The following is a 26080-nucleotide window of genomic DNA, read 5'->3' on the forward strand; positions in this document are numbered from 1 at the left end:
CAAAGCTGTCTGGAACGATCCCAGTAACAAAGATCATTTGAAATAGCAGAGAAAGGTGCTAAGGAGAAGATTGCTGGCAAAGCTTAAATGGGTACCAGATATATCATCGAAGCCCTTAGATTTCTTTTTTTTAGCTTAACAATTTTGGAGCGCATCAAAAACAGAGTGACCAGGAAGACAATATCCTGACCTGCAGGCTGGAGCTTCTTATCGAGGGCCTGGCAAAAGCTGTTGTCTAGGTAAGAATTAGGGGCTGAAAACTGGTCTCTGATGTGGTCACACCAGTCTTTTTCTGGAATGCAGGGTGGGCCATTGGAAGATGTGTTCTAAGCTCGAAGACACCATATAGCAGAAGGCGAATTATAGACAATCTTTATAGACAAGAAAAATTTATAGACAAGAAATATTATAGACAAGATATATAGACAAGAAAAATTATAGACAAGAAAAATTTACGTTTCATGCAAATACGAACAGCGTTGACTACTATGGAGTGCAGCCTCCCACAATATGCCTGTAATTGTAGCCAGAATTTTGCTGAATCACATACGGCTAGGAGATTAGGATGATTCCACTGGTTACGCAATTCCGTACCATGGCAAATTTTGCGGACAGGAACTGTAGCTTTCTCAGCTGTATGGATAGCATGCGTTATTTCTGAACAGTAGATGTTTAGTAAGATAGCTATTTCCGAGTCTACTTTCATGTTCAGACAACCCAGAAGCGCCAAAGGAATTCGGATCTTTGACAGGACGGAGTCACATGAACTCTGGTAGGAATTGATGTTAGCAGCTTCCCAGTTTGGGCTTTAAAACCATTTAGGTTGAGAATTTGTGTGTGAAGTTTGCAGCAAGGGCTTTATTTGAAAAGAATTATCGATCGGCATATGGTTGAATATTGAGTAATAAAGAAGAACCAAAGTAGCAAAGGAGGGTTTAATCATATAAGAAAAATAGAAAAAGTCCAACTGAGACACGGAGCCAGATTGATAGTACGTAAAATCGCGATCATTTCCAACACAGGAGAGACTTGGACAAGCATGGAGTAAGATCTGAGATCTAGTGTTTTCAGAGTCAGACAGTTCCCAGTTAAAGTCACCAAAATAAACAATTTAAGTCTTCATCTTCTTATTCTGATACTAGCTTGGTAATAGATATACTTGTGAGAAAGAACTTCCTCTCAGATATATTGTTACGGTAGTTAGTAGGAAAATAAAATACCAATATGACAACATTCGAAATTAACCGCAAGGAAACTGTCAGACTTAGCAACTAGATTACCAAGTAGCTCTTTCCGTATCATCAGGGCCAAACCACCTGAAGACCTACCGCGAGTGGATTTAGCATGGTGGAAAAACAGATTATGTGTAGAGGTGAACTCCAACAGTTGACGACTATTGCTTGACAAAAATTGTTCCTGGAGACCCAACACGTCAAACAGCAAGCAAAGTTAAAACAGTAGGGGATGCTTCGGTGGAACTTTCCCATTGATGTTCCACGATACAATTTTTAAGGTTTCTTTGGGAATTGGAATTCTTTAGAAGAGATTGAGTGACAGGACACTTAAAACTGTAAGATAGGTGATCGGAAGAGTTTCAAAAAGCACACTTAAGTGCCTTGATACAAGGATTATCTTTGGTTGTGGAGTGGCCAGCCTCACCACACCTGGAACTTTTTCGGGTACCTGAGCACGCAGACGAAAAATGACCATATGACTAGGAAGAGAAGCATTGGGATGATAAATGTTGAAATACACTAATGGGGAGTCTTTCGAACCCTATGATGGGTGGAGAGCGAATAGAAAACTCAAGGTCTTCTTTAGACTCAAAAAGAAGCTTAAACGAGCGGGTGTTTCCGATTTGAGTGGCTTTCAAACAGTTGGCAATCATATCACATAGGTTATTTTGTTCAAATCCTCAGGGATATAAAGGATAATACCGAAAAAGGAGGGGCATTGGAGTTTAGGCTCGACTTCAGGGTTATTCCCAGTTATGCATGACATTATTGATTCTGCACCACTTTTATCATTTGTGACTACTTTCCATGCGTCTCTACTGGGACGAAACTCGATTATATTTTCACTAGCTTCTCACCATACATGCTCCAGAATATGCTTTACTAGATAGACTTTTTAAGGTCTAAGAGGGACTTCTTGAGAATGACTGCATAGGAAGGCTTGTCTGGTGGAGTGACTAATTGATTCATGGATATAGCAAGTTTCTCAGCTGCCAGGGCTTTTTCTCACTTTCAATGAAGTCCTTCAAATTATTGGAGAATTATGTCACTTTTTCATTAACAATAGCACTCAATTCATTAGGCATACTTGGGACTTCCATAGGATCAAATATTATGAATTTGGCAAATTGATCCAGTTAGTCTCACATAACTGGAACAGTTTCAACATATCTAACACATTATCGGCAATTTTTTGGGGAACGCTGCGACTCGAAGTATTCGAACAGTGCCAAAGTGGATCCTTAGCCTTAATAATCCTATCCTTGTCACAGGATTCCACTGCCTTTTGCAAATTTCATCAGTCTTATTCGCTTGGAGTGCTCGCGATAAATAATTTAGTAAATCATTATGCACAAGTCTTTCTTTCTCACTCAATATTATGCTATTTAGAAGTCCAGACACATTCAATGGGGACAAATAACTGGTTTCTATGTGCACGTGACAAGAGCTCATTAGCAACTGTGCCAGAAAGCCGGAAAGCTTTGCCACCAGAGCATGGCACTTGGCACGTAGCTGGTTTGTATATTTTAATTTTTGTTGTTACTTGTCTTTTAACCGAACCTAGGATGAACTTCTCCTTGATGTCATTGAATCAAGTCAGGTTTAAGGCAACTATCTTGGAGGAAAAACGCACACTTTCAGAGACTTTTGACCTATTTAGATCGCTTTCTGGCGAAAAATATTTAAGTGCAAGTCTTATGAAAAACTGTGCCAATTTTTAGGGAAAAAGATGCATATATACATAATTATCCCTCTGTTAAATAATTAGATAGGCGCTTTAATGAAGTTTTAATTGGATGCACCGTTTTGTTGTTTATAGAGAGCATCTATATTTGCCAGTCTTTGCTTTTAAGTCATGACTTGTCAAATAAGAAATAGAAATTGAGTTAAAAAAGTTTAATATAAATTCACTTCCTCCTTCCTAGTAATGCTTCAAAGGACTTTCTATTTTACAGAATGTTGCTTTCTTGTGAATAATGTTGTGATTTGAAATATTGCTTATCTTCTAACTGCAGATGTATATGAGATCTTTTACAAGACTTATGAAATATTGAACTTATACATTTAACTCAAAGTGAAGGCTAAAGATAACAAGGAATTGAACCCTAGTAACCTATTCCAATCTATTTAATCTTAACCACTACTAAGGTAAAGCATTTGAAGCCAAGCTTAAACGAATCTAATATTTACTGATGTATTTTAAATATACTGTTTTTAAAGTCAATGTTTCAACAATTTTGTCAAAATTGTACTCAAATCGTATGTTCAGTTTGAATCTTGGGGGGAGAAATTTTATTGAGAAAAACTCCTCAAACATAATTTAAAACAGAAAATAGTCATTACTATAAAATAATTTCTACTTTTTATTTTAGTAAGGCTCTTGTTCATTCTCTAAACCCTGTCTTTTGCTAGTGTCATTAAATGGATATTAATAGCAAAAGAAACATTAATTCATGCACCCGCCAAATACAACAGTAGGCACTTAAACTTGTAAAGGAGTAAAACTTATTTCATCTTAAATGTCATAAATAGAAAAAAATTACTGGCGGTGCCCCTGAAAAACATTCAATTGAAATGGGAACAAAAGAAGAATACAAGGATAGATCCCACTGTTAAATTAACTGTGACGAACTATGGGATCTTTTAACTGCAACGGAAGTGATCATTAAAAACCTCAAATTTTAAGCTATCTACAAGAGGTTAATTCCTCCCAGTAATGACTGAGGTGAGGTAGAACGGTTAAAACGTATAGATTTTCTTTTAAAGTTAAATATTGAGAGCCAGAGAAGACTCTTCTCAAGGGCGAGTATTGTGGTAAAGCTGACTATATCAAAAGCGAGAAATTGATTTTAATAAAAGTAATTAAATTAAGGCAAATTTAATTTGCACAGTTTGAAACTATTTAAACATTTTGAAACATTAAGAAATAACCACTTTACTGCCAGCCTAAGGGTTGTTTTATGAGATACGCTGGAGTGAAATATGAACTTTACTGAAAGCCTACTGAATATGTTTTAAGACACAGATTACTTAAATACCTACTTCTTGGGAATAGTACAGAATTCACGGCTTAGGCATAGAGTATATAAGTTTCAATTGGCATATAATCTAGGTTGGTTTTACCAATAACCTTTTTTGTAATTTAATGGTAAATGGTAATTTTGGACCGACCGGATAGTTTTAAGTGTAAGTGCTTATGCCTTTTCCTTATATATTTTTACTTACTACCAATTGATGTTTTTGTCTTTAACTGGTCAGTCAAGATCTTTACTCATTTTAAGGCTTTGAAACAGTAAATATAATCAATACAGAACTAAATTCTTCCCTTCATTCACACGGAATTCTGATCAATGGATAATTCTTCAGGGCTAGGTCGGTTCCGGTGGGTGTTTTTGGGCCAAAATACCTCTTCTCAGCTAATTCATCTATAATGGGTGCCTTCTCTTAGTAGTATAACATTTATAGCCATGAATATATAATGAGTCGGAGGTAATAGACTTGATACTCTCAGTGCAGGATTTGAATCTTGTTGATATTAGAGCATTGCCAAATGCTGAAAACCTTATTCTGACAAAGACTGGCCCAGGATTGCATAAGAAAACAATTCATATTGAAGGTCTTATAGACTTCGATCTGTCCGTTTCTATGCCGACTTAAATGGTTTGTTGTAGACCTGGGGAAATGTATTGGTCCCTGTCCTGCACTGGTATGCTGGACCCTCACTTTTACCCGGGGCAAAAGAATTTTAATGATTTATAGAATATAATATAAGTTAATATGGTATTCGCCTAATCAAACCTCATTGATTATAATATTGTAAACCTGAAATTGAAAGGATCAATAGAATACACCAGAATATACAGGAGTACTGTTATTATTGTTACAAGAAAAGATCACCATCTAGTCGTGTCTAGGGTTAATTTAAAGCAAAAATTTATGAAAAGGTAACTACCTGTGGGAAATTTATGATGCTGGTACACTCCAGGATGAAAGTTTGAGAAAAACTTACCAGGAACAGTTGAACAATAAATTGGAGAGTTTAAAATATGACACTGTTGAACATGGATGGAATCATTTTAGAACAACATTTTGTGATAGTAGTTCAGGGTGTCATATGGTGGAAAGCAAAGAGTGCAGCTATGAGTATTAGTGAAAAATATTTATGCTTATGAGACAGGAGAAAAGCTTTGTACAAGAAGTATCTGAGTTATAAATCATATGTTAGCAGTAAGTAAGTAAGTGGGATGGCACTAGACCCTCATGGTCCAAACCAGCGGTGGCGATTATTCCTTTTCTGAACGCTCAGTCAGGAGGGGAAATTGGGGTCTGGTGGCTGGCTTTCCTCTACTTTCGCAAACCCTTCCTTTCTACCTTCCTCATATATCTCTAGTTAAATATTTAGAGCTGGGTCATCCTATTGGATACATATGAAAATAATGGATTATTCAGATCATATGAAAATGAAAGGAATGCAGAAAAGTGGAGAAAGCATTGGAATATGAATTGTGGATGTGTGAAATGAAGGTCATGGATAAATTGCCGAAGATATGAAAGAAGCAGCCAGACGGCATAATAGTAAAATATTGTGCTGCCATATTGAAAAATTAAGAGGGAGTAGTCAATCTGGACTTTTCCCTGTTAAATAGGAGAAGTGTTTTTTGATATAGTCAACTTCACCACAATGCTCCCCTTGAGAAGAGTCTTCTCCGGCTGTCAGTAGTTTACTTTTAAAAGAAAATCTATGCACTTTAACAAGATGTATTTACTAGAATATTATATCGCCCAAGCTTGTAATAATAGCCCAAACTTGTAATAATAGCGATAGATGGTATACCCACCTGGGTAAATTAGGCTTAGGAAAAGAAAACAATAAGGGCTACAGGCTGCCCCAATTTGTAGGAACATAAATCTAGTTTTCAAAATTACGGTGTTTCGTCATACAATGGTGCATAAGTTCATATGGTATTTACGTAATCAAACCTCATTGATTATAATATTGTAAACCTGAGACTGACAGGATCAATACAATACACCAGGAAATACAGGAGTATTGTAATTGATGTTACAAGTAAAGATCACCATCTAGTCGTATCTAGGGTTAATTTAAAGCTGAACTTTTCTCAAAAAGTAACTACCTCCCGGAAACTTATGATGCTGATAAACTCCGGGATGAAAGTTTGAGTAAAACTTACCTGGAGCATTTGTACACCAAAGTGGAGAGTTTAAAATATGACAATGTTGAATATAGATGGAATTATTTTAGGAAAACAATTTGTGAAGTAGTTCATGGTGGTGTCTTATGATAGAAAGCAAAGAGCGAAGCTAGGAGTATTAGTGAAAAATATGTATGTTTATTAGAAAGGAGAAAGGCTTTGTACAAAAAGTGTCTGAGTTATAGATCACATGTTAGCAGTAAGTAAGTAAGTAAGGTGGCACTAGACATTCAAGGTCCAAACCAGCGGTGTTGATCATTCCTTTCCTGAACGCTCAGCCAGGAAGGGAAATTGGGGCCTGGTGGCTAGCTTTCCTCTGCTTTTGCACACCCTTCCCTCCTACCTTTTTCAGATATATCCAGGTAAATATTTAGAGCTGGATCATCCTATTGGAAACATATGCAAATAATGAATTATTAAGATCAAATGAAAATAAAAGGAATGCAAAGAAAGTGGAGAAAGCATTGGAATATGAATTGTGGGGTTGTGGAATTAAGATCGTGGATAAAATTGCTGAAAATATGAAAGAGGCAGCCAGACGGCATAGTAGTGAAATATTGTGTTGCCATAATGAAAATTGAAAGTGAGTAGTCAATCTGGACTTTTCCCTGTTCAAGAAAGGAACTGTGCAAAAATTAATGGTAAGGAAAGAAATAAAGAGAAATGGTCAGAATATTTTCAGATTATTTTCAAACCGAGTAAAGTTCAGGGAAAAAATATCGAGGAAAATTAAACAGTTTACAATACTTTAGAAGTGAAGGTAATTTTTGTTGTGGAAGAATTAGCAACAGTACTGAAAGGATTAAAAACGGTAGTGCCCGGGTCCTGATATTAATGTACATGAGTTTCTTAAATAATGGGTTTCTCAGGTTAGAAATAAGCTACTGTGAAAATTATGAATATGATTTTTGAAAAAGGGTAAGCACGTAGTGATTTTCGGAAAAATCGAATAAATCCACCGTATAAAAAAGTGATAAGAGCGAGTGTTTTAATCGCATAAGTATTAGTCTGGCATCAAATTCATTGGTAATCAGATAATTTTTAGACTAAAAGATGCTGTAGACACAGTTATAAGAGACGAACAGTGCGGTTTTAAAAAAGATAGAGGAAGTGTTGACAGAATTTGTACTCTTGATTTCAGAATTGAAAAGTTCCTGAGTTATCAAATACATATGGTCCTCAGTTTTATAGATTATGAGAAAGCGTTCAATTCTGTGGATAAAATATCTTTAGCCAAGTTCTTGTCATTGTATGGTTAGTGTCTGTCTGGTATGTACTTGTCTGGTATACACTAGACAGACAAATTAAAGTGATTAGTGCTATATACAAGAATATCATTGCTACAGTTAAGTTAGGAAATGAGGTTACCAGCTAGTTTCCTCTTAAATCAGGATTTCAGCAGGTTTTTGTTTTGTCCCCCTTTCTATGGATCAATTTCCCGGATTTTGTCTTGAGGAGCACAAAAAAGCAATGGGGGTCAAGCAATCCAGTGGGAAACAAAAACTCGCATTACCTAAGAATAAGCAAATTATTTATTTTTATTTTTTGAGACCTCAATTCCTTTCTCTGACGAAGAAAAAAAACAGACAAATGGGATAAATCAATTTATTAGACAGTAAAAATTGATGCAAAAGTCTTGATATTTCAATCATATGTACAGCTATTTTCATCAGCTGAAATACTAAAGAAATAAAATTAAAACTAACACATTTATACAAATTAATCACTCCTGATCCCCAAATAGATTACGGATCATTTACTATATGTGGCTGAGAGAGTTCATTAACAGGGATAATTAAATTTTACAAGTTGTAAATTTTCTCCTTCAATAATGAAAAAATGCAAGTTCAAATTCTAATAAAGGTGGTAAAAGTTTCCTCGTCTTCCATTTCTAAAGAAATTATTTTGAATTTATAGTCATATACTTGATTGGTCATATTTTCTCATGTATAGAAAGTGTATTCACATAATAGATTAGATCAGGTATTTTTCTCGTCCAAGACCACAGTGTCTTTCTATGACAAAAACATATAGGCTCAAATGCGGATAAGTCCAATTATCAGACAGTAAAAACTGAGACAAAAGACTTATTATTTCGATAGCATTTACAGCAATAGTCAACAACAGAGGTACTAAAGTATTAAAACCAAAACTGTCATATTTATATAGAACAAATTAATAACTTAAATTTTCAATTAAATTAAATACTCGTTAGTAATTAGTTACTAGTTAGTAACTAGTTATTAATACTACTTTGGATTAAATTAAATAGTTGTGGGCCGCAAGTCTTGGCTAATTGTACAAAAGGGCAATTGAGTGAGAAGAAAGAGCTGGCATTAATTTTCCTCCTTCACTGCTGACATTATTATCTCCCACTTATGCTACACCACCTCCCATGTCACTCCACATTGCCGAACTAGCGTCAACCTGCTGGAAGTTCTACCTTGTTCATCACGCTGGGTTGAGCAAATATATTTGAAAATTAGCAAATATATTTAGTCTTAGGCAGGTTGAACCAAGAATTTAGAATTGAAACAAGAGACCAATAATTTCGCCTAGAATCAGAGGCAAACAAGCATATAAGGTCAGAATATGGGCAATTCTACAATGAGCGTCAGGCGAGCCAATTGATTCAATTTATAAACTTAAGCATTTGCAAGACTAATAAAAAAGTTAATTTAATCTTAGTTGAAGACCAACTTAGACTGAAACTGCAAAGGGGAATAAGAGTCCAACCCAAAGCCTACAAGGGCCTCCTATCTGCCTCGAATTTTATACAAATGAACTTGCAATTATAAATAAGACAGTTGGGCTAAAAAAAAATTCAACTGTCTTTGCTTTTGTCTTGGGTTTGATTGTCTATGCTTTTTAACATGCTCAGGTAGTTTTGCCAATAAAAATGCCAAGATAGTCAGTAAAAGGGTCTTACCCAAGACTAGATAAGCAAGGAAAAACAACAAAATAAAAAGTAAAATTTCATTAATTATAATTATAAATTTGCAACCGGAACCCCTGCCTATAATCCACAGACCTTATATGAGGGGAACATTATACACGGGGATATATGAAAAATCAAGTATGTAACTATAAATTCGACGACATTACTTTACAATTAGAAGCAAAGGAATATTTTCCATCGTTACTAGAAATCCAACTTACATTTAGTCAATGCTAAAGGAGAAAATTTAAAACTCAAGACTTTGGATGCACCCTGTTAATTGACTTAATCTGACAAATCTATTGAATGAACTGTAAACTATATGTGAACCAGAAGCTATTATTTGTTCTGTATAGACTATAGATTATTCCACTGTTTGTGGAACAAAAGACCAAAAACGGTTTTACGTTTTGAATTAACCGTAAACTGATTTTAGAACGGAAGATATTATTTTTTTCTGTATAAATATGTTAGTTGGAAAAATGTTCGCTGGAAAAATGATTAAGATTTCAATAATTCTGCATCTATTTTCACTATCAAAAATATAGGCTTATCTCCATTTAATTTTTTTTCCTTCATAGAAAGGGAAATTAGTCTCGGAAAATAATATTTAATTAAAGATACTACACCAAATACTCTTCCTATTTATGGGGAAAAATGAACGATCATGTATATAAAAATTAATTGAACATCATATTTTTTCCAATAGGAGACAATGAATATTTTGCTGCCTCTATTAAAAATTCAGCTTACATGTAGTCAATATTAAAAAAGGAAATTTACAGCTGAAGACTTAGAATAACCCCTGTCAATGAACTGTCTAAGACATATCTGGTTAATAAAACTGTAATTTATTTGTGAACTGAAAGATACTATATGTTATGTATAAATATATTAGTTTTAATTTTAATACTTTAGTACTTCTATGGATAACTGTCTCTGTTCTGGTGATTAAAACATAATGAATTTTGCATCTGTTCCTACTCAATAGATGGAATTAACGTTATTTGAACGATTTTTGTTTTTAATTGAAAGGCAGTGTGGTCTTGGTAAAAATACAAAGTTTAAGGTCATATTATCATATTTTTTCCACTAGGAGAAAAGGAATATTTTGCTGCTTCTATTAGAAATTCAGCTTACATTTAGTCAATATTAAAGAAAGAAATTTACAGCTTAAGACTTAGAATAATCCCTGTCAATGAACTGTCTAAGACAGATCTGGCTAATAAACTGTAATTTATTTGTGAACTGAAAGATATTATATGTTATGTATAAATATATTATATTTAAATTTAATACTTTAGTGCTTCTATGGATCACTGTCTCTGTTTTGATGATTAAAATATGATAAATTCTGCATATGTTTAAACTCAATAGATGGAATAGCCGTTATTTGAACGATTATTTGTTTTTAATTGAAAGGTGTTATGTCAACAATACATAGTGCATATAGGGAAGTATGACGAATCAAGTATATAAACATATATTTAACATCAATTTTTTGCACCTAAAAGACGAGGAAGATTTTGACAACTTTAAGAGAAATTCAACAATCGTTTATTCAACTAAAAAGAAAATTTACAACTCAAAACTTTGGATGAACCCTGTTAAAGCCGTGATTAAGTGAACTTGAAAACATCGAGCTTCAAAATTGAAGTCAGGGTAGCCGTCTGTCTCTCAACTCTCTTGACACCGTCAATTGTCAAAACCCTTCAAATAGCACATATTCATTGGCGGAAATAGCAGGTTAATTATACCAGCTTGTCACTCTGGTCTCTAGGGCGATCTGGAACGATTCTTTCTGGCAAAAAACTTGTAAACATTTCAGGCAGCTGAAAATATTCTATGGGACCATTCAAAAACAGGAAAATGAATCGAAAAATGGTTACAATCATCTTACAAGTTATTTTCTTCTGCTCATGATAGTAACGATTTTGTTCTAAAAGCAATATTCTTCATAGAAGACACTTGTGAAAAAGAGTTAGACATTTTCTAATATTTCTAAGCAATTAGAGGAAACAGAACAAAATCCTAGCAAACATTTTTTAGCATCTTCAAGAAGCTACGGCCTGATATTAAACGCGGCATATTCCGCCAATGAATACTTTAGTACTTTTTACATATAAATTTTCAATTTTAACATGGAATTTTCGAGTTCCATCAGTTCACTTAATCACGGCCTTAATGCACTCGCTCAGACATGTTTATTTAATGAGACCGTAAACTATATGTGGACCTGAGGCTATTGCTTTGTTATATATATATATATATATATATATATATATATATATATATATATATATATATATATATATATATATATATATATATATATATATATATATATATATATATATATATATATATAATGAAAAGAGAAATCATCAATGCAACAGCACAAAAAAAGAAAAAAAGAAAGGAGATAGAAGGCGAAAGGGAAAACTGTTTTCCTAAATTAGTGATTAATATAGACCAGCACTTGAATGAGGCCTTAACCCTACTCATCCATACAACCACATAGTTCAAACAGCATAGCCATACACAATCAACCATAAAGAATAATCCTTTGACAGGCAGTCATGTCGTCCATAAGTATAATTCGTCATTTACCTAACAATAAAAACAATAAAGACAATAATTCAGAGGCAACAACCCAACAAAAGGGCTCATCAGGAGATTACACTTGCCTATAGGGTTTCGGCACTTTAAATTCTCTACCCAGTCAAGTGTTGTGCCTACCACAGAATATCCATGGCATCCCCGTGTCAGGTATCACCCCCAAAATACATACCTATGAAAAAAAGACCAGCAAATGTAGAACAACTAAGTAACACCAAAAAAGCTTACTCTGCTAATATATTCCTCTTTTTAGCAGCAATAGGTAAACTAAATGTGATAAAATTTACCAAATCACAAATAATAACTCTCATTTACTCAGGTCTTGCAAAAAACCTGATGAACTAAACAATTATAGAATTCATCTTTACCATGTGGCTATTTTTTAAAAAAAAATCCGCTCTATTAGAAACACAATTCAAAATAAATGGCGCTGCATCATCTTTTCGCGAACCTCTGAAATTAGCCGAAAATGTCCCTAAGTATTTCCAGATAATTCTTTTGGTATTTATTTAAAATTTCGTTATACTGAAAACTACATTTTTTAAATTGCCAAGTCAATTTATTTGCAGAAAAACCACTTAATATCAGTTTTTGGCTTAAGATTTTACATCTATTTTTAAAATCAATGGTGAGCTAGTTCTAGGTATTACCCAGCATTACAGAAAGGCTGGTGAAATTTATAAACACCAACACTTGAATCTGATTTTCGACAGAGATTTAGGTGATGTAAGATTTAATGATTTGTATTTCAGTTTTCTCAAAAGAGAAGCTGATACTTTAGTAATCCTTGAAACAAATCTTGAACCATTTTCCAAATCACACAATCAAATACGTTATCAATCCGTTAGGTCTTAAAAGGTATTCGCCAGAAATTTATTAGTTAAAAATTGAAATCAGATGACCTTGTTTTCCGATTTATTTTAAACAGAAATCAAAGGGAAAATTCAGTTTATTCTGGTCTCCCGTACGTTAAAGAAGTTTTTAACCATATTCCCTATAATATAAGGAAAAATAATACTTCCACTTACTATAGACTTTTTTCCTAATAGGAAAAAACTCCAGTGACTACAATATTCCTTCCTCTTGTGGTAATTTTTAGATCGAAAGAACTGATAGGCGACTGACAAATAAACTAATTCAGCACACTACCCTAATTAATAACATCCATACAAGAGCAAAAAATGAAAATTTTGAGTCTGTCCTTGCAGAACATATATTTAATATCCCAGACCATAGAATTTTATATAATCGAGCTAACCTAATTTTGCGGGACAAAAATATTGTTCAGCATTAGAAAGAAGCTGTTAAAATTGAGGAGTACCAAGATTTAGGTCTAGCTTTGTACAGAAAAGCAGATGATTTAAGAATAATTGAGTTGTATTTTGGTTTTTTCAAACGAGAAGCTGATACTTTAGTAATCCCTAAAATAAACCTTGAACCACTTCCCCATTCATATAATCAAACACATCAACATACCGTTAAGTCTCCAAGAATATCCACAAGAAATACAATGGTTAAAATCAGAAATCAGTTGTCTTAGTTGTCCAATTTACTTAATGGCTGGTTCGGTTGTTTTAGTGAAGGAAGTTTTTCTTTTATTTCTTAGTTGTTAAACAAACACAACAAAAAATATTAGGGAAATCTTATCAAGACAGTTTGGATTCAATTGAAGACATGCTTCGGGTATGTGTCCAAGGGTCTTCTTCGGTTCAACACGAGAAAATTTATATATATATATATATATATATATATATATATATATATATATATATATATATATATATATATATATATATATATATATAAATATATATATATATATATATATATATATATATATATATATATATATATATATATATATATATATATATTTATATATATATATATATATATATATATATATATATATATATATATATATATATATATATATATATATATATATATATATATATATATATATATATATATATATATATATCTGTGTGTGTTTGTGTTTGAGTGTGTGTAAACAAATATTAAAATGCCAAAATTAAAACTATATTATATATATATATATATATATATTTATATATATATATATATATATATATATATATATATATATATAAATATTTATATATACATATATGTCTATATATATATATATATATATATATATATATATATATATATTTATATATATATATATATATATATATATATATATATATATGTATATATAGACATATATGTATATATAATATATATATATATATATATATATATATATATATATATATATATATATATATATATATATATATATATATATATATATATATATATATATATATATATATATATATATGTATATATATATATAAAATATAGTTTTAATTTTAACATTTTGCCTGCCCATGGATTATTCTTTATGGTTGATTGTGTATGGCTATGCTGTTTGACCTATGTGGTTGTATGGATGAGTATAGTCTCTTACAATGTCCAGCACAAGCAAGAAGCTGTTGACTTCACAGATACCAGCATCTAGGTCTAGCTTTGAACAGATATTCAGGTGATTTAAGAATAAATGAGCTGTGTTTTCGTTTTCTCAGAAGAGAAGCTGATACTACTCTTAATCAAACACTTTTAAGCACATAATCCAACATTTTATCAACCCATTGGGTCTCAAAGGGTGTCCACAAGAAATGCAATGGCTAAATTAAGAAATCAGGTGAGCTAGTTCTAGCTATTACCCAGCATCACAGAAAGGCTGGTGAAATGTATAAACACCAACACTTGAATCTGATTTTCGACAGAGATTTAGGTGATGTAAGATTTCATGATTTGTATTTCAGTTTTCTCAAAAGAGAAGCTGATATTTTAGTAATCCTTGAAACAAATCTTGAACCATTTTCCAAATCACACAATCAAATATGTTATCAATCCTTTAGGTCTTAAAAGGTATTCGCAAGAAATTTATTGGTTAATATTTTAAATCAGGTGACCTAGTTTTCCAATTTATTTTAAACAGAAATCAAAGGGAAAATTCAGTTTATTCTGGTCTCCCGTACGTTAAAGAAGTTTTTAACCATATTCCATATAATATAAGGAAAAATAATACTTCCACTTACTATAGACCCTATATAGTATATAGTATATAATATATATAATATAGTCTTAATTTTGGCATTTTAATATTTGTTTACACACACACAGATATATATATATATATATATATATATATATATATATATATATATATATATATATATATATATATATATATATATATATATATATATATATATATATATATATATATATATATATATATATTTATATATATATATATATATTTATATATATATATATATATATATATATATATATATATATATATATATATATATATATATATATATATATATATATGTATATTATATATATATATATATATATATATATATATATATATATATATATATATATATATATATATATATATATATATATATATATATATATATTTATATATATATATATATATATATATATATATATATTTATATATATATTATATATATATATATATATATATATATATATATATATATATATATATATATATATATATATATATATATATATATATATATATATATATATATATATATATATATATATATATATATATATATATATATATATATGTATATATATATATATATATATATATATATATATATATATATATATATATATATATATATATATATATATATATATATATATATATATATATATATATATATATATATATATATATATAATATATAGTTTTAATTTTGGCATTTTGCCAGTCCATGGATTATTCTTTAGGGTTGATTGTGTATGGCTATGCAGTTTGACCTATTTGGTTTAATGGATGAGTAGGGTTAAGGTCTTGTTGAAGTGCTGGTCTATATTAGCCGCTAATTTAGGAAAACAGTTTTCCCTCTCTCCTTCTATCTCCTTTTTTTTATGCTGTTACATTGATGATTTCTCTTTTCATTATATATATAAATATATATATATATATATATATATATATATATATATATATATATATATATATCATGAAAAGAGAAATCACCAATGCAACAGCACAAACACAAAAAAAGAAAAAAAAAGAAAAAAGGAGAGAGATAGAAGGAGAAAAGGAAGACCGTTTTCCTAAATTAGTGATTAATATAGACCAGCACTTGAATGAGGCCTTAACCCTACTCATCCATACAATCACATAGGTCAAACAGCATAGCCACACACAATCAACCATAAGAAATAATCCATGGACAGGCAGTCATGTCGTCAATAAGTATAAGTCGTCATTTACCAAACAATAGAAAAAATAATATAGACAAATAATTTAGAGGCAACACCCAGCATAAAGGCTCATCAGGAGAATACACTGGCCTATATAGGGTTTCGCCACTCTAAATTCTCTACCCAGCACAGTGTTGTGGCTACCACAGAATATCCATGGCATCCCCGCGTCAGGTATCACCCCCAAAATACATGCCTATGAAAAAAAAACAGCAAATGTAAAACAACCAAGTAAAACCAAAACAAGCTTATCCTGTTAATATATCCCTCCCTTTAGCAACAATAGGTAAACTAAATATTATAAATTTTACCAAATCACAAATATTAACACATTGCAAAAAAACCTGAATGAACTAAACAAATATAGAATTCATCTTTACCATGTGGCTAATTTTTAAGAAAATCCGCTCAATTTGAAACACAATTCAAAATAAATGGCGCTGCGACAACATTTCTCGAACCTCCGAAATTAGTTGAACATTTCTTTAAGTATTTCTAGATAATTCTTTTGATATTTATTTAAAAGTTCGTAATAATGAAAACTAAATTTTTTAAATTGCCAAGTTAATTTATTTGCAGAAAAACCTCTTGATATCAATTTTTGGCTTAAGATTTTACATCTATTTTTAAAATCAATATAATTACTACAAATCCTGGCATAACGAATTAACTGTGAGAAAAACGCTGAATATGTGATATTTGAGTGTATATTACTTTCAGGGAATGGGAAACTAATCACTTCAAAATCAAAATCATCCGTTTTATTATACATTTTAAAACTTAATTTATTATTATCACAAATATTAATATTTAAATCTAAGAAATGATCTTCATGACCAGCGCCATGACTAGGCTCAAGAATAAGCTCTGATGGATATATATTTTTAGAAATATCAATGAAATCCTTACAATTTAAGACCAAAATATCATCTAAATATCTTTTATTATTTGAGAAAGCATGTTTTAAATTAATTGGATTATTCTTATCCATCATATATTCATATTCTAGTTGACTTAAAAACAAGTCAGCTATAAATGGGCTGGCATTCCCCCCATGGGAATTCCCACAATTTGCTTGTACAAATCACCCCCTAATCTTATATAAGTATTGTATAAAACAAATTCCAATAACTCAAAAATCATATCCAAGCTGTAACATCTCAAGTTAACTGTAGTATTAAAGCAGTTTGTCCATATAGCTTTTTTATTATAAATGTCTATTTTTAAGAACCTTTTACTAGATAAGAGGAAAGATTTCTTGATAACAGTTTTTAAATTATCAAACACTACATTAAGTGATAAATTAGTATACATTGTCGCAAAATCGAAAGACTCAATTCTTTTAGCTGAAACCATTGTTAAAGAATCTAATTGTTAAAGAATCTGACCATTATTACAATGTTGAACTAGATAGTTATTAGTTTTTTCATTAGTTTATATATGTATATATATATATATATATATATATATATATATATATATATATATATATATATATATATATATATATATATATATATTTATTTATTTATGAAAAAAGATTCAATTCCTAGGAAAAAACATACATAAACAATTATTCCGCTTTGAATCCATTACAAAGGTGCCTAATTCTAACAAAAATATGCTTCTATACAGTTTTTCGTTTATGGAGAGTATCTGTATGTCTTTCTTTGATATTTTCTTTGATATTTCTTTGATAAATATGTAGATCATTGTGATTCTAAATATAGCTTATTTTAAACTCAAAGTGAACGTCAAAGATAACAAAGGGTTGAATGGAACTTACATATTTAAATTTATTTGATCTTAACCATTACATAGGTAAAGTATTTAATGCCAGCCATAAGCGAGTCATTTATTTAATGTTGTATTTTAAATTTACTATTTATTAAAGTAAGCATTTTAAACAATTTCATCCAAATTGTACTCAAGTCCTTTATTGAGGTGAATTCCAAGGTGGGAGAAAAAACTGCTAAAACATTATTTAAAACAGATAATAATTGTAACTACAAAATATTATTTAGATTTATTTTACAAGACTCTTGTTCATTCTTTTAACCCAATCATTTGGTGGTGCCATTATATGGATGAAAGTAGCAAGAGAAACATTGATTCATTCAACTATCAAATGCAATAGTAGGTACTTAAACTTGTAAAAGAGTAAGCACTGATTCTTCTTAAATGGTAGAAATATTAAAAAGAATTATCTACGGTGCTTCGGAAAACTTTGAAAATGTGAAGAAATTCTTTTAAAAATATAATACTAAGAGCAGGAGAAGACTTTTTTCAAGGAGGAGTATTGCGGTTAAGCTGAAAATATCAAAAGTCAGATATTTATTTTAATAAAAACAGTAAAATGAAGAGAATCTATATTGCTAAGTTTGAAACTATTTAAATATTTTGAAGCATTAAAAATAATCACTTTAGTGACAGCCTAAGAGATGTCTTATTAGATATAAAGGTGTAAAATACCCCTTATATTAAAAACCTACGGGAAATGTTTCGAGACACAGATTATTTAAATACCAATATCTTGGATTGTATACAGAATACATGGCTTAGGCATAAAGTATAAAAATCCCAACATTCATATGAACTTTTTTTTTTTTAACCATAAGCTTATTTGTAAGTTTATGGTAAATGGTAACTTTGAACTAGCCGGATTGTTTAATTATATATGCTTCTTTTTTTTCTTGACATATTTTTACCTACTACTTACTAATTCTTTTACCTTTAACTGTTTATTCAAGACCTATACTCAATTTTAGGCCTAGAAGCAGTAAATATAACCAGTCCATATCCCTATTTTTTCATTCCTTGACACGGGAATCTTATTAATAGATAATTCTTCCGGGCTTGGTCTATTTTGGTGGGTTTTTTTAGCCTAAGATTCTCTTCCTAGCTAATTTATCTACTATAGGCTGCCTCCCGATAATATTTGTAGCCAAGAATATATAATGAGTCGGAAGTAATAGGCTTGATACTGTCTGTGTAGGATTTGTATTCTTTTAGGTAGAAGAGAATCATAAAGGGCTGAAAACCATGTTTTGGCAAAAATGGGTCCGGGAATGCATAAGGACATCATTCATATGGGAGGTCTTAGAGGCTTAAGCACTTGTGGATACCTGTTCTTGGCTGTTAGGCTGGACCAGCGCTTTTCCTGGGGGCCAAACTAATTTTAGTGATTTCAGCAATATGAAATTGAAAGATTGAATTTTCGATGTTAAAAAAATAACTATAGTATTAGGATTTTGACTGACAAATTCGGACGATTCGGACTGGAGTTACTATGAATTTCAGAAATTCATGAATTAAAGAAGCTGTTAAATCATTCTTAGGCTGAGAGAAAAATTACTAATAGAATACTAATTGTTAATTTTCTAACTAAAAAGTACAAGACATCCGTTGTAGAAGTATATGCCCCTGTAGAACAAACTGACTGAGGTTCTAGTAACTCGGATGAATTTGAATTACAGTTAGAGGAGCAAAAATAAAGGGTCCAAGATAGAAATAAGGTGTTTTTTAGAATATTTTAACGGTCAGGCTGGTAGAAATAGGGATAGATGGTATCTAAGCCTAGGAGAACTGGTTGTAGGAAAAGGAAACAGAAATAGCTACAGACTGCTTCAATTTGGTAGGAATAAAATTCTAGCTATTAAAAATACGGCATTTGGTGACAAATTATAAATAAGTTAAAATGGTATTCACGTAATGGTAAAACATCAAACCTTATTGATTATATTATTTTAAACCTGAAACCGAGAGGATCAATACAAGACACTAGGGTATATTTGAGTTTTGTTATTGATGATAAAAGCAAAGATCAGAATCTAGTCGTATCTACGGTTAATTTGAAGCTGAAATTTAGGAAAGGGTAATTACGTTCGGGAAATTTTTGATGCTAGAAAGACTTCGAACTTTAAATTTTAGAAAAAATTTCCAGGAACAGTTGAATACTAAACTAAAAATTTTTTTAATTTTGACAATAAGGCACTATAATACTAAAGCACTAAAAAAAAAAACTAACATATTTATACAAAATAATAACTCCTGATCCCAAGATAGATGTTTATTCAAACGTAAAACTCACTGTGGTTTTATGTTGTAATAACATTGGAACATGTTACAGTTTGTTCAGAACAAAATAATAACTTCCAATCCACAAATAATTTATGTTTAATAACTAAGTTCAATATTTCATAAATATTGCGCAAGATTTCAGATACACCTGCATTTAGAAGATAAGCAATATCTAGAATCAGAACGATATTCATAAGAAAGCAAAATCCTGTAAAAGAAAGTCGTTTGGCGCATTAACAAGAAGGAGGAAGTGAATCCATACCAGGCTTTGTTAACTAGAATGAACAAGAGTCTTACTAAGTAAATATAAAAATATTTTTAGTTACAATCATTATTTGTTTTAAATGATGTTTGAGGAGTTTTTCTGATTCTAAGTTTTTGTTTCCGCCAAGGAATTCACCTGAATAAGGAATTTGAGTACAATTTGGACAAAATTGTTTATTAGGCTGAATTTAATAAATGGTAAATTTGAAATACAGCATTAAATAATAAACTTGTTTATTACCTATGTAATGTTTAACATTAAATAAATTCAAAGAGGTAAGTTCGATTAAACCCTTTGTTATATTTGGCTTTCACGTAGAGTTGAATATACAACTTCACTATTGCATAAATCTTGTCCAATATCTCACATATATTTGTAGTTAAGAAAATAAGCAATATTTATAATCACAAAGATCTCAATAAGAAAGCAAAATCCTGCAAAATATGAAGTCCTCTGATGCATTAATATGAAGGAGGAAGGGAATCTATACCAGACTTTCTTAGATCAATTTCTATTGCTTATTTGACACCTCACAACTTAAAATTAATGAAAGACACATATAGATACTCTCTATAAATAAAAAACTGTGTATCCTTTTTAAAAAATCTTTTGTCAGAATCAGACACCTTTGTAATTAATTAAAAGGGGAATAATTGTGTATGTGTGTTTTTTCCTAGGAGTTGATTTTTTTTCAAATTATTGACATACTAATATTTGAGGCCACAAAACGAAAGTTTTAGGAAGTGTAAGTTTTTTCCCAAAGATAGTTTAATCGAAACTAACTAGCTTCAATGACATCAAGAAGAGGTACATATTATGTTCAGTTAAAAGACAAGCAAAAACTAGAATTTAAAAATGAAAGGCTGCTACGTGCCTAGTACTTGCTTTCTTGGCAAAGCTGTTTAGCTCCTAATAATTACATGCAAAAGAACAATAATTTCGTGTGTATAATAAAATATCTACTGTTTCTGGAAGTGCACCTTGAGATTTTTTCCTGAAAAATACAATCTGCATAGGTCCGGAATTTTATGGAAATCGCTCAAAGCCTTAGTTTTTGGAACATACTTTTCATTTAAGTGACGTGATATTTTTCATTAGTATTTTAATTACGTTGTGCACTAGAATTAGACTAATCGTACATGTTACATCTATAAACGACGCTATAGTAAAAGTCACTCTATCAAAATGTTTGTTTCAATAGGGTAATTTTTAGCATAAAACTAACTATGAGTAAGACAATCTGTAGTAACGATGTATTTATAAAGAGTCATAAGCTAATTTAAATAAGAAAAAGTTAAAACACATAAAATTGAAATTGTATAGTTTGATACTATTAAGGTTTTGTGTGAAATATTGAAAAAAAAATTATTAACGGCCCAAAGAATGGGCTCCAAAACGGTCAGTTTCTTCATAGGATATATAGATTATAGTTTGAATGTTTATTTATCACTAAACTACTAGCTCAGCAATGGAACTCTGACTTGTGTTTGAAAATATATTATAGGCAAATCTATGCAAATGAAATTAGGAAAAGGAAAACAGGTTAATTACCTGAAAAAAGAAAAGAAACAGGACTGGAACCTAAGCACTCATGTTAAACCAAAGAAATTATAAAGACAAGAGAAATAAAAGCTCTTACTGTTTCACTACCCTCTGTTGCACTTTCAATAGCCTCTTTGAATTGAACTACTTCCTCTTCATAAGCTATAATATTTATGTTTATGCGTGTCCTTGGGGATTTCTTTGCTATTGACTTTACAAGCCTTTCTAATTTATCCATTAATATGACATCTGTCTTATCCAAAATCAAGTGATTTGTAGTACACAATACAATAACTTGATAAGCATTGGACAATTGTGAAGTAACCAAACTCCGCTTGATGAACAGGAGAGTAATACAACAATATAAACCTGACGAAATGATCATAAGAGTCAAGATTTGTCTTCTCTTAAATTTAGATACATAATATGTTTTCATTGCTCACCAACAATTCAATTTTCAAAGAAAGCTTGTGAAAATAATATCTACTGTTTCATTTTGGTTGTTTATCCGTTGATTAATGCTGTTTAATATTGCCCACTATTAAATTAAAAAAAAAGAAATGGTAATTTCTTACTTTCCCAGTTTAAACTAATGAATATACAGTTTTCTATATGTGATGAAATTTTTAAAACCAGTTTATATCAATACAACCTATTCTAAGTCTGATTAAAAAACGAACATGACGACGATAAACGGGCCTATGGCCAGTAAATAAAAAGTAAAAGAAAGAAAATATGTCTTGCATGTATCTTCAGTGTAATGTCCTCAGCGTAGAAAAAACTAGAAACTAAAATTTAAAAATTTAAAAAAAAAACTAAAATAAAATTACATAAAATATATAATACATATTTATTTACGTACACAATTTGCTGCAATTCTTATGAAACTGCAAAATTAATTGGATTAAAAAATGATTTTTGGGACTCTTGGATATTTTGCAAGACTTTAATTTTGAATATGGGGTCTTTTCTTAACAATTTCATATGATGGACCAATTTTCATAGTACCTGTATCTCTATGAACTGATAAACCTATGAAAATAGGTTTTTTTTTATTTTTAATACTTCCATTGCCCATTGAATTGAAATGGCTGTTGTTTCCTCGACCTGTCTTCTTTTAAAGTCTTTAAAAGTCCTCGAAAATTTTACTTTAAAGTAACAAATACATAAACAATAGCGAAAAGAACAAAACGAACGGAACAAAAAACTAATATTTCACCCAAATCTTCAGTGTAGATGTGTTCAGCGTAGAAAAAAACTAGAAACTAAAACTATAAAATTTTTCAAAAAACATAAATAAAACTAAAATAGACTAACCTGAAATATGTTATACATATTTACTTACATGTACAATTGCTAGCTATCTTCTTGAAACTGTAAAAGTAACTGGATTAAAAAAAAAATTGGGACCCTTGGATATTTGGCAAGACTTTATTTTTGAATATGGGTTCTTTTTTTTAAACTATATCATAAATTGGACCAATATTTGTATTACCAATATCTTTGTGAATTGATAAACCTTTGAAAATATACCTTCTTTTATTTCTAATACTTCCATAGCCCATTGAATTGAAATTGCTGTTGTTTCCTCGAACTGTATAAAATGGTCCGGAATAAAAGCAATATTTTCTGTTTGAGCTGAAGTAAGACTTTCTGAAGCTTTTGCAAATCTTCGAGCATTATCTGTTGAGTTCAGTTGCTCAATAAAATGTTCCACGAATTGTTGGTGTGTTTACATAACCAAAATATTCTGCATCAGAAAGGAATTCTATACACTCCACTTACGAAAGTGTTACGCGTCATACTTTTCCACAAACTAGGAAGTTACTCAATGGCCTAATTGATTTAATATAAGTTGCAGTATTATGTTTCAATAAAGTGTGTTTAATTTTCTCCCTGAGAGTTGTTTGGTAGGATAATAAATCATATCCATTTGGAATTCTAGGGTCTAAAGGTTGACCTTTAGATTATTTGGTCAAACACGTTTAAATGATTGAGAAACAAATTTAAGGACTTCAATCCTTGTTCCCAAAAAACTATAAGACATTGTCCATGAATATACCACAGAAACAAGGAGACGGATGAAAACACTGAATAGCAGGCATTTCTATAGAATAAAAAAAAATAGCCAGAATTGGGCTTAGAGGAGCACTCATTTATAAAACAAAGACCTGTTGATAAGATTTTCCTCAAAACCAAAATAAAAGGAACACTTGTTGACCAGCAAGACCAATTTCATAGTAAAGGTGTTCTCATAAATAAGTCAAATTCTGAGTTTTTTTGTTTGTATAAAAAAACACTATTCAGTGTTTCCGTCTGTATCTTTGTTTCTGGGGAAGAATTATGAACGTTGTTTTACGCTTTTGGGAACATAAACTGGATTCCATCTTGACGATTTAAACAGGCTGGAATTTTTTTTAAAGTTAAGCTAGAGCTAGAAAAACAAGAAAGGCTACGTTTTTCAGATATTATGTTAATAAGAAACAATAATGATTTACTTTTATAAGTTTATAGAAAGACAACTTAAAATGACAGATATATGAATCTTTGTTCATGTCACCCTATTCGAATAAAACGGGGACAGTCATATCATTGGTTGAAAGAGCAGTTTAAAATGTGTTTCCCGGATTATAATAATTGCAAATTATTGTGTTTGAGGCATAATTAAGTTTGCACCGGGTATCCTGTAAAATCTTTAAATTAAATAATAAAGAAAAGTTAGATTAAGCATGAAGATTTAATAAAAATGAAGGTTTTCAACTTCTGGACCCAGCAGCTTCAAATAGGTTTGCTCTGTACACTACATACAAGTATTTGGGAAGAAAAATAAACAGACTTTATTGAGACATATTATTGCAGCTTGTTTCCAATCAATTAAGTGACTTTCTAAATTATGGAAAAGATGGCAATTTCTTAAGCCACATTGAACGATGTTTCATGTTTGTAGAAACATGGATTTGAGTCCTTAAATTTGGTTCTTAACTATTGAAATATGTTTGAAGAAAATATTAAATTTAGACTAGAGCTTGAAAAACAAGAAAGGCTACCCTTTTTATAAATTTTGTTATAAAAAGTGATAATAAAAAGTGATGATTTACTATTTTCAATTTATACAAAACCAACTTTTAAGGACAAATATTCGAATTTTTCTTTTATGTTGTTCTATTTCAGTAAAAAAGGGAACGATCAATTCATTGGTTGAAAGGGTGCTAAGAACTTGTTCCTTTCAGTATAATTTGTTTAGCTGAAAGTAAGGAGCGACATTAAAACTTAAAACGAACAGAAATTACTCTGTATATGAAATGGGTTGTCTCCGCCGCAAACCTGCGCTGTTTACGCTAAAGTTTTTAATTGTTTTAAAAAGTAGAATTGTGGCAAAGATTCAAACTTTAGCGTAAAGAGCGAGGGATTGCAGAGGGGACAACCCATTTCATATACAGAGTAATTTCTGTCGTTTTAAGTTTTAATGTCGCTCCTTACTTTCAGCTAAAAAAAATAGTTTTTTTTTATTTAATTTCTGAACGTTTTTGAATTAATGCATGTTTGGTTTTGGCTCTCCGCACATAAATTATTAAAGTGAAATTTGTATATTAATTCTTTTTTTGGCTAAATGGCTTTCTCTTAGTTTTGATCAGACGATTTTGAGAAATAAGAGGTGGAGAAGGAGGCCTAGTTGCCATCCAATTTTTCGGATACTTAAAAAGGGAACCAGAACTTTTAATTTTTAACGAACGTTTTTATTAGTAAAAATCATACGTAACTTAAGAATTCACTTGCGTAACAAACTTTCATAATCTTATATTTTTATTATATATACGAGGGGGTTTGTACCCTCGTTAAT

At 30.5% G+C, this 26080-nt stretch overlaps 1 protein-coding gene across 1 annotated transcript in view; it reads right to left on the bottom strand.

Moving 5' to 3' along the window:
* The window catches only part of LOC136031624 (uncharacterized), a 62162-nt gene extending 39354 nt beyond the window's left edge, over nt 1-22808 (bottom strand). Inside the window, exon 1 of the mRNA XM_065711262.1 lies at nt 22337-22808. Coding sequence (XP_065567334.1) covers nt 22337-22675 — 339 coding nt within the window. The 5' untranslated portion in view covers nt 22676-22808. The remainder of the gene's footprint in view (nt 1-22336) is intronic.
* Between the last annotated feature and the right edge of the window lie 3272 nt (nt 22809-26080).

Source organism: Artemia franciscana, chromosome 10 (genome assembly GCF_032884065.1).
Source record: "Artemia franciscana chromosome 10, ASM3288406v1, whole genome shotgun sequence".
NCBI classification, from domain to species: domain Eukaryota; kingdom Metazoa; phylum Arthropoda; class Branchiopoda; order Anostraca; family Artemiidae; genus Artemia; species Artemia franciscana.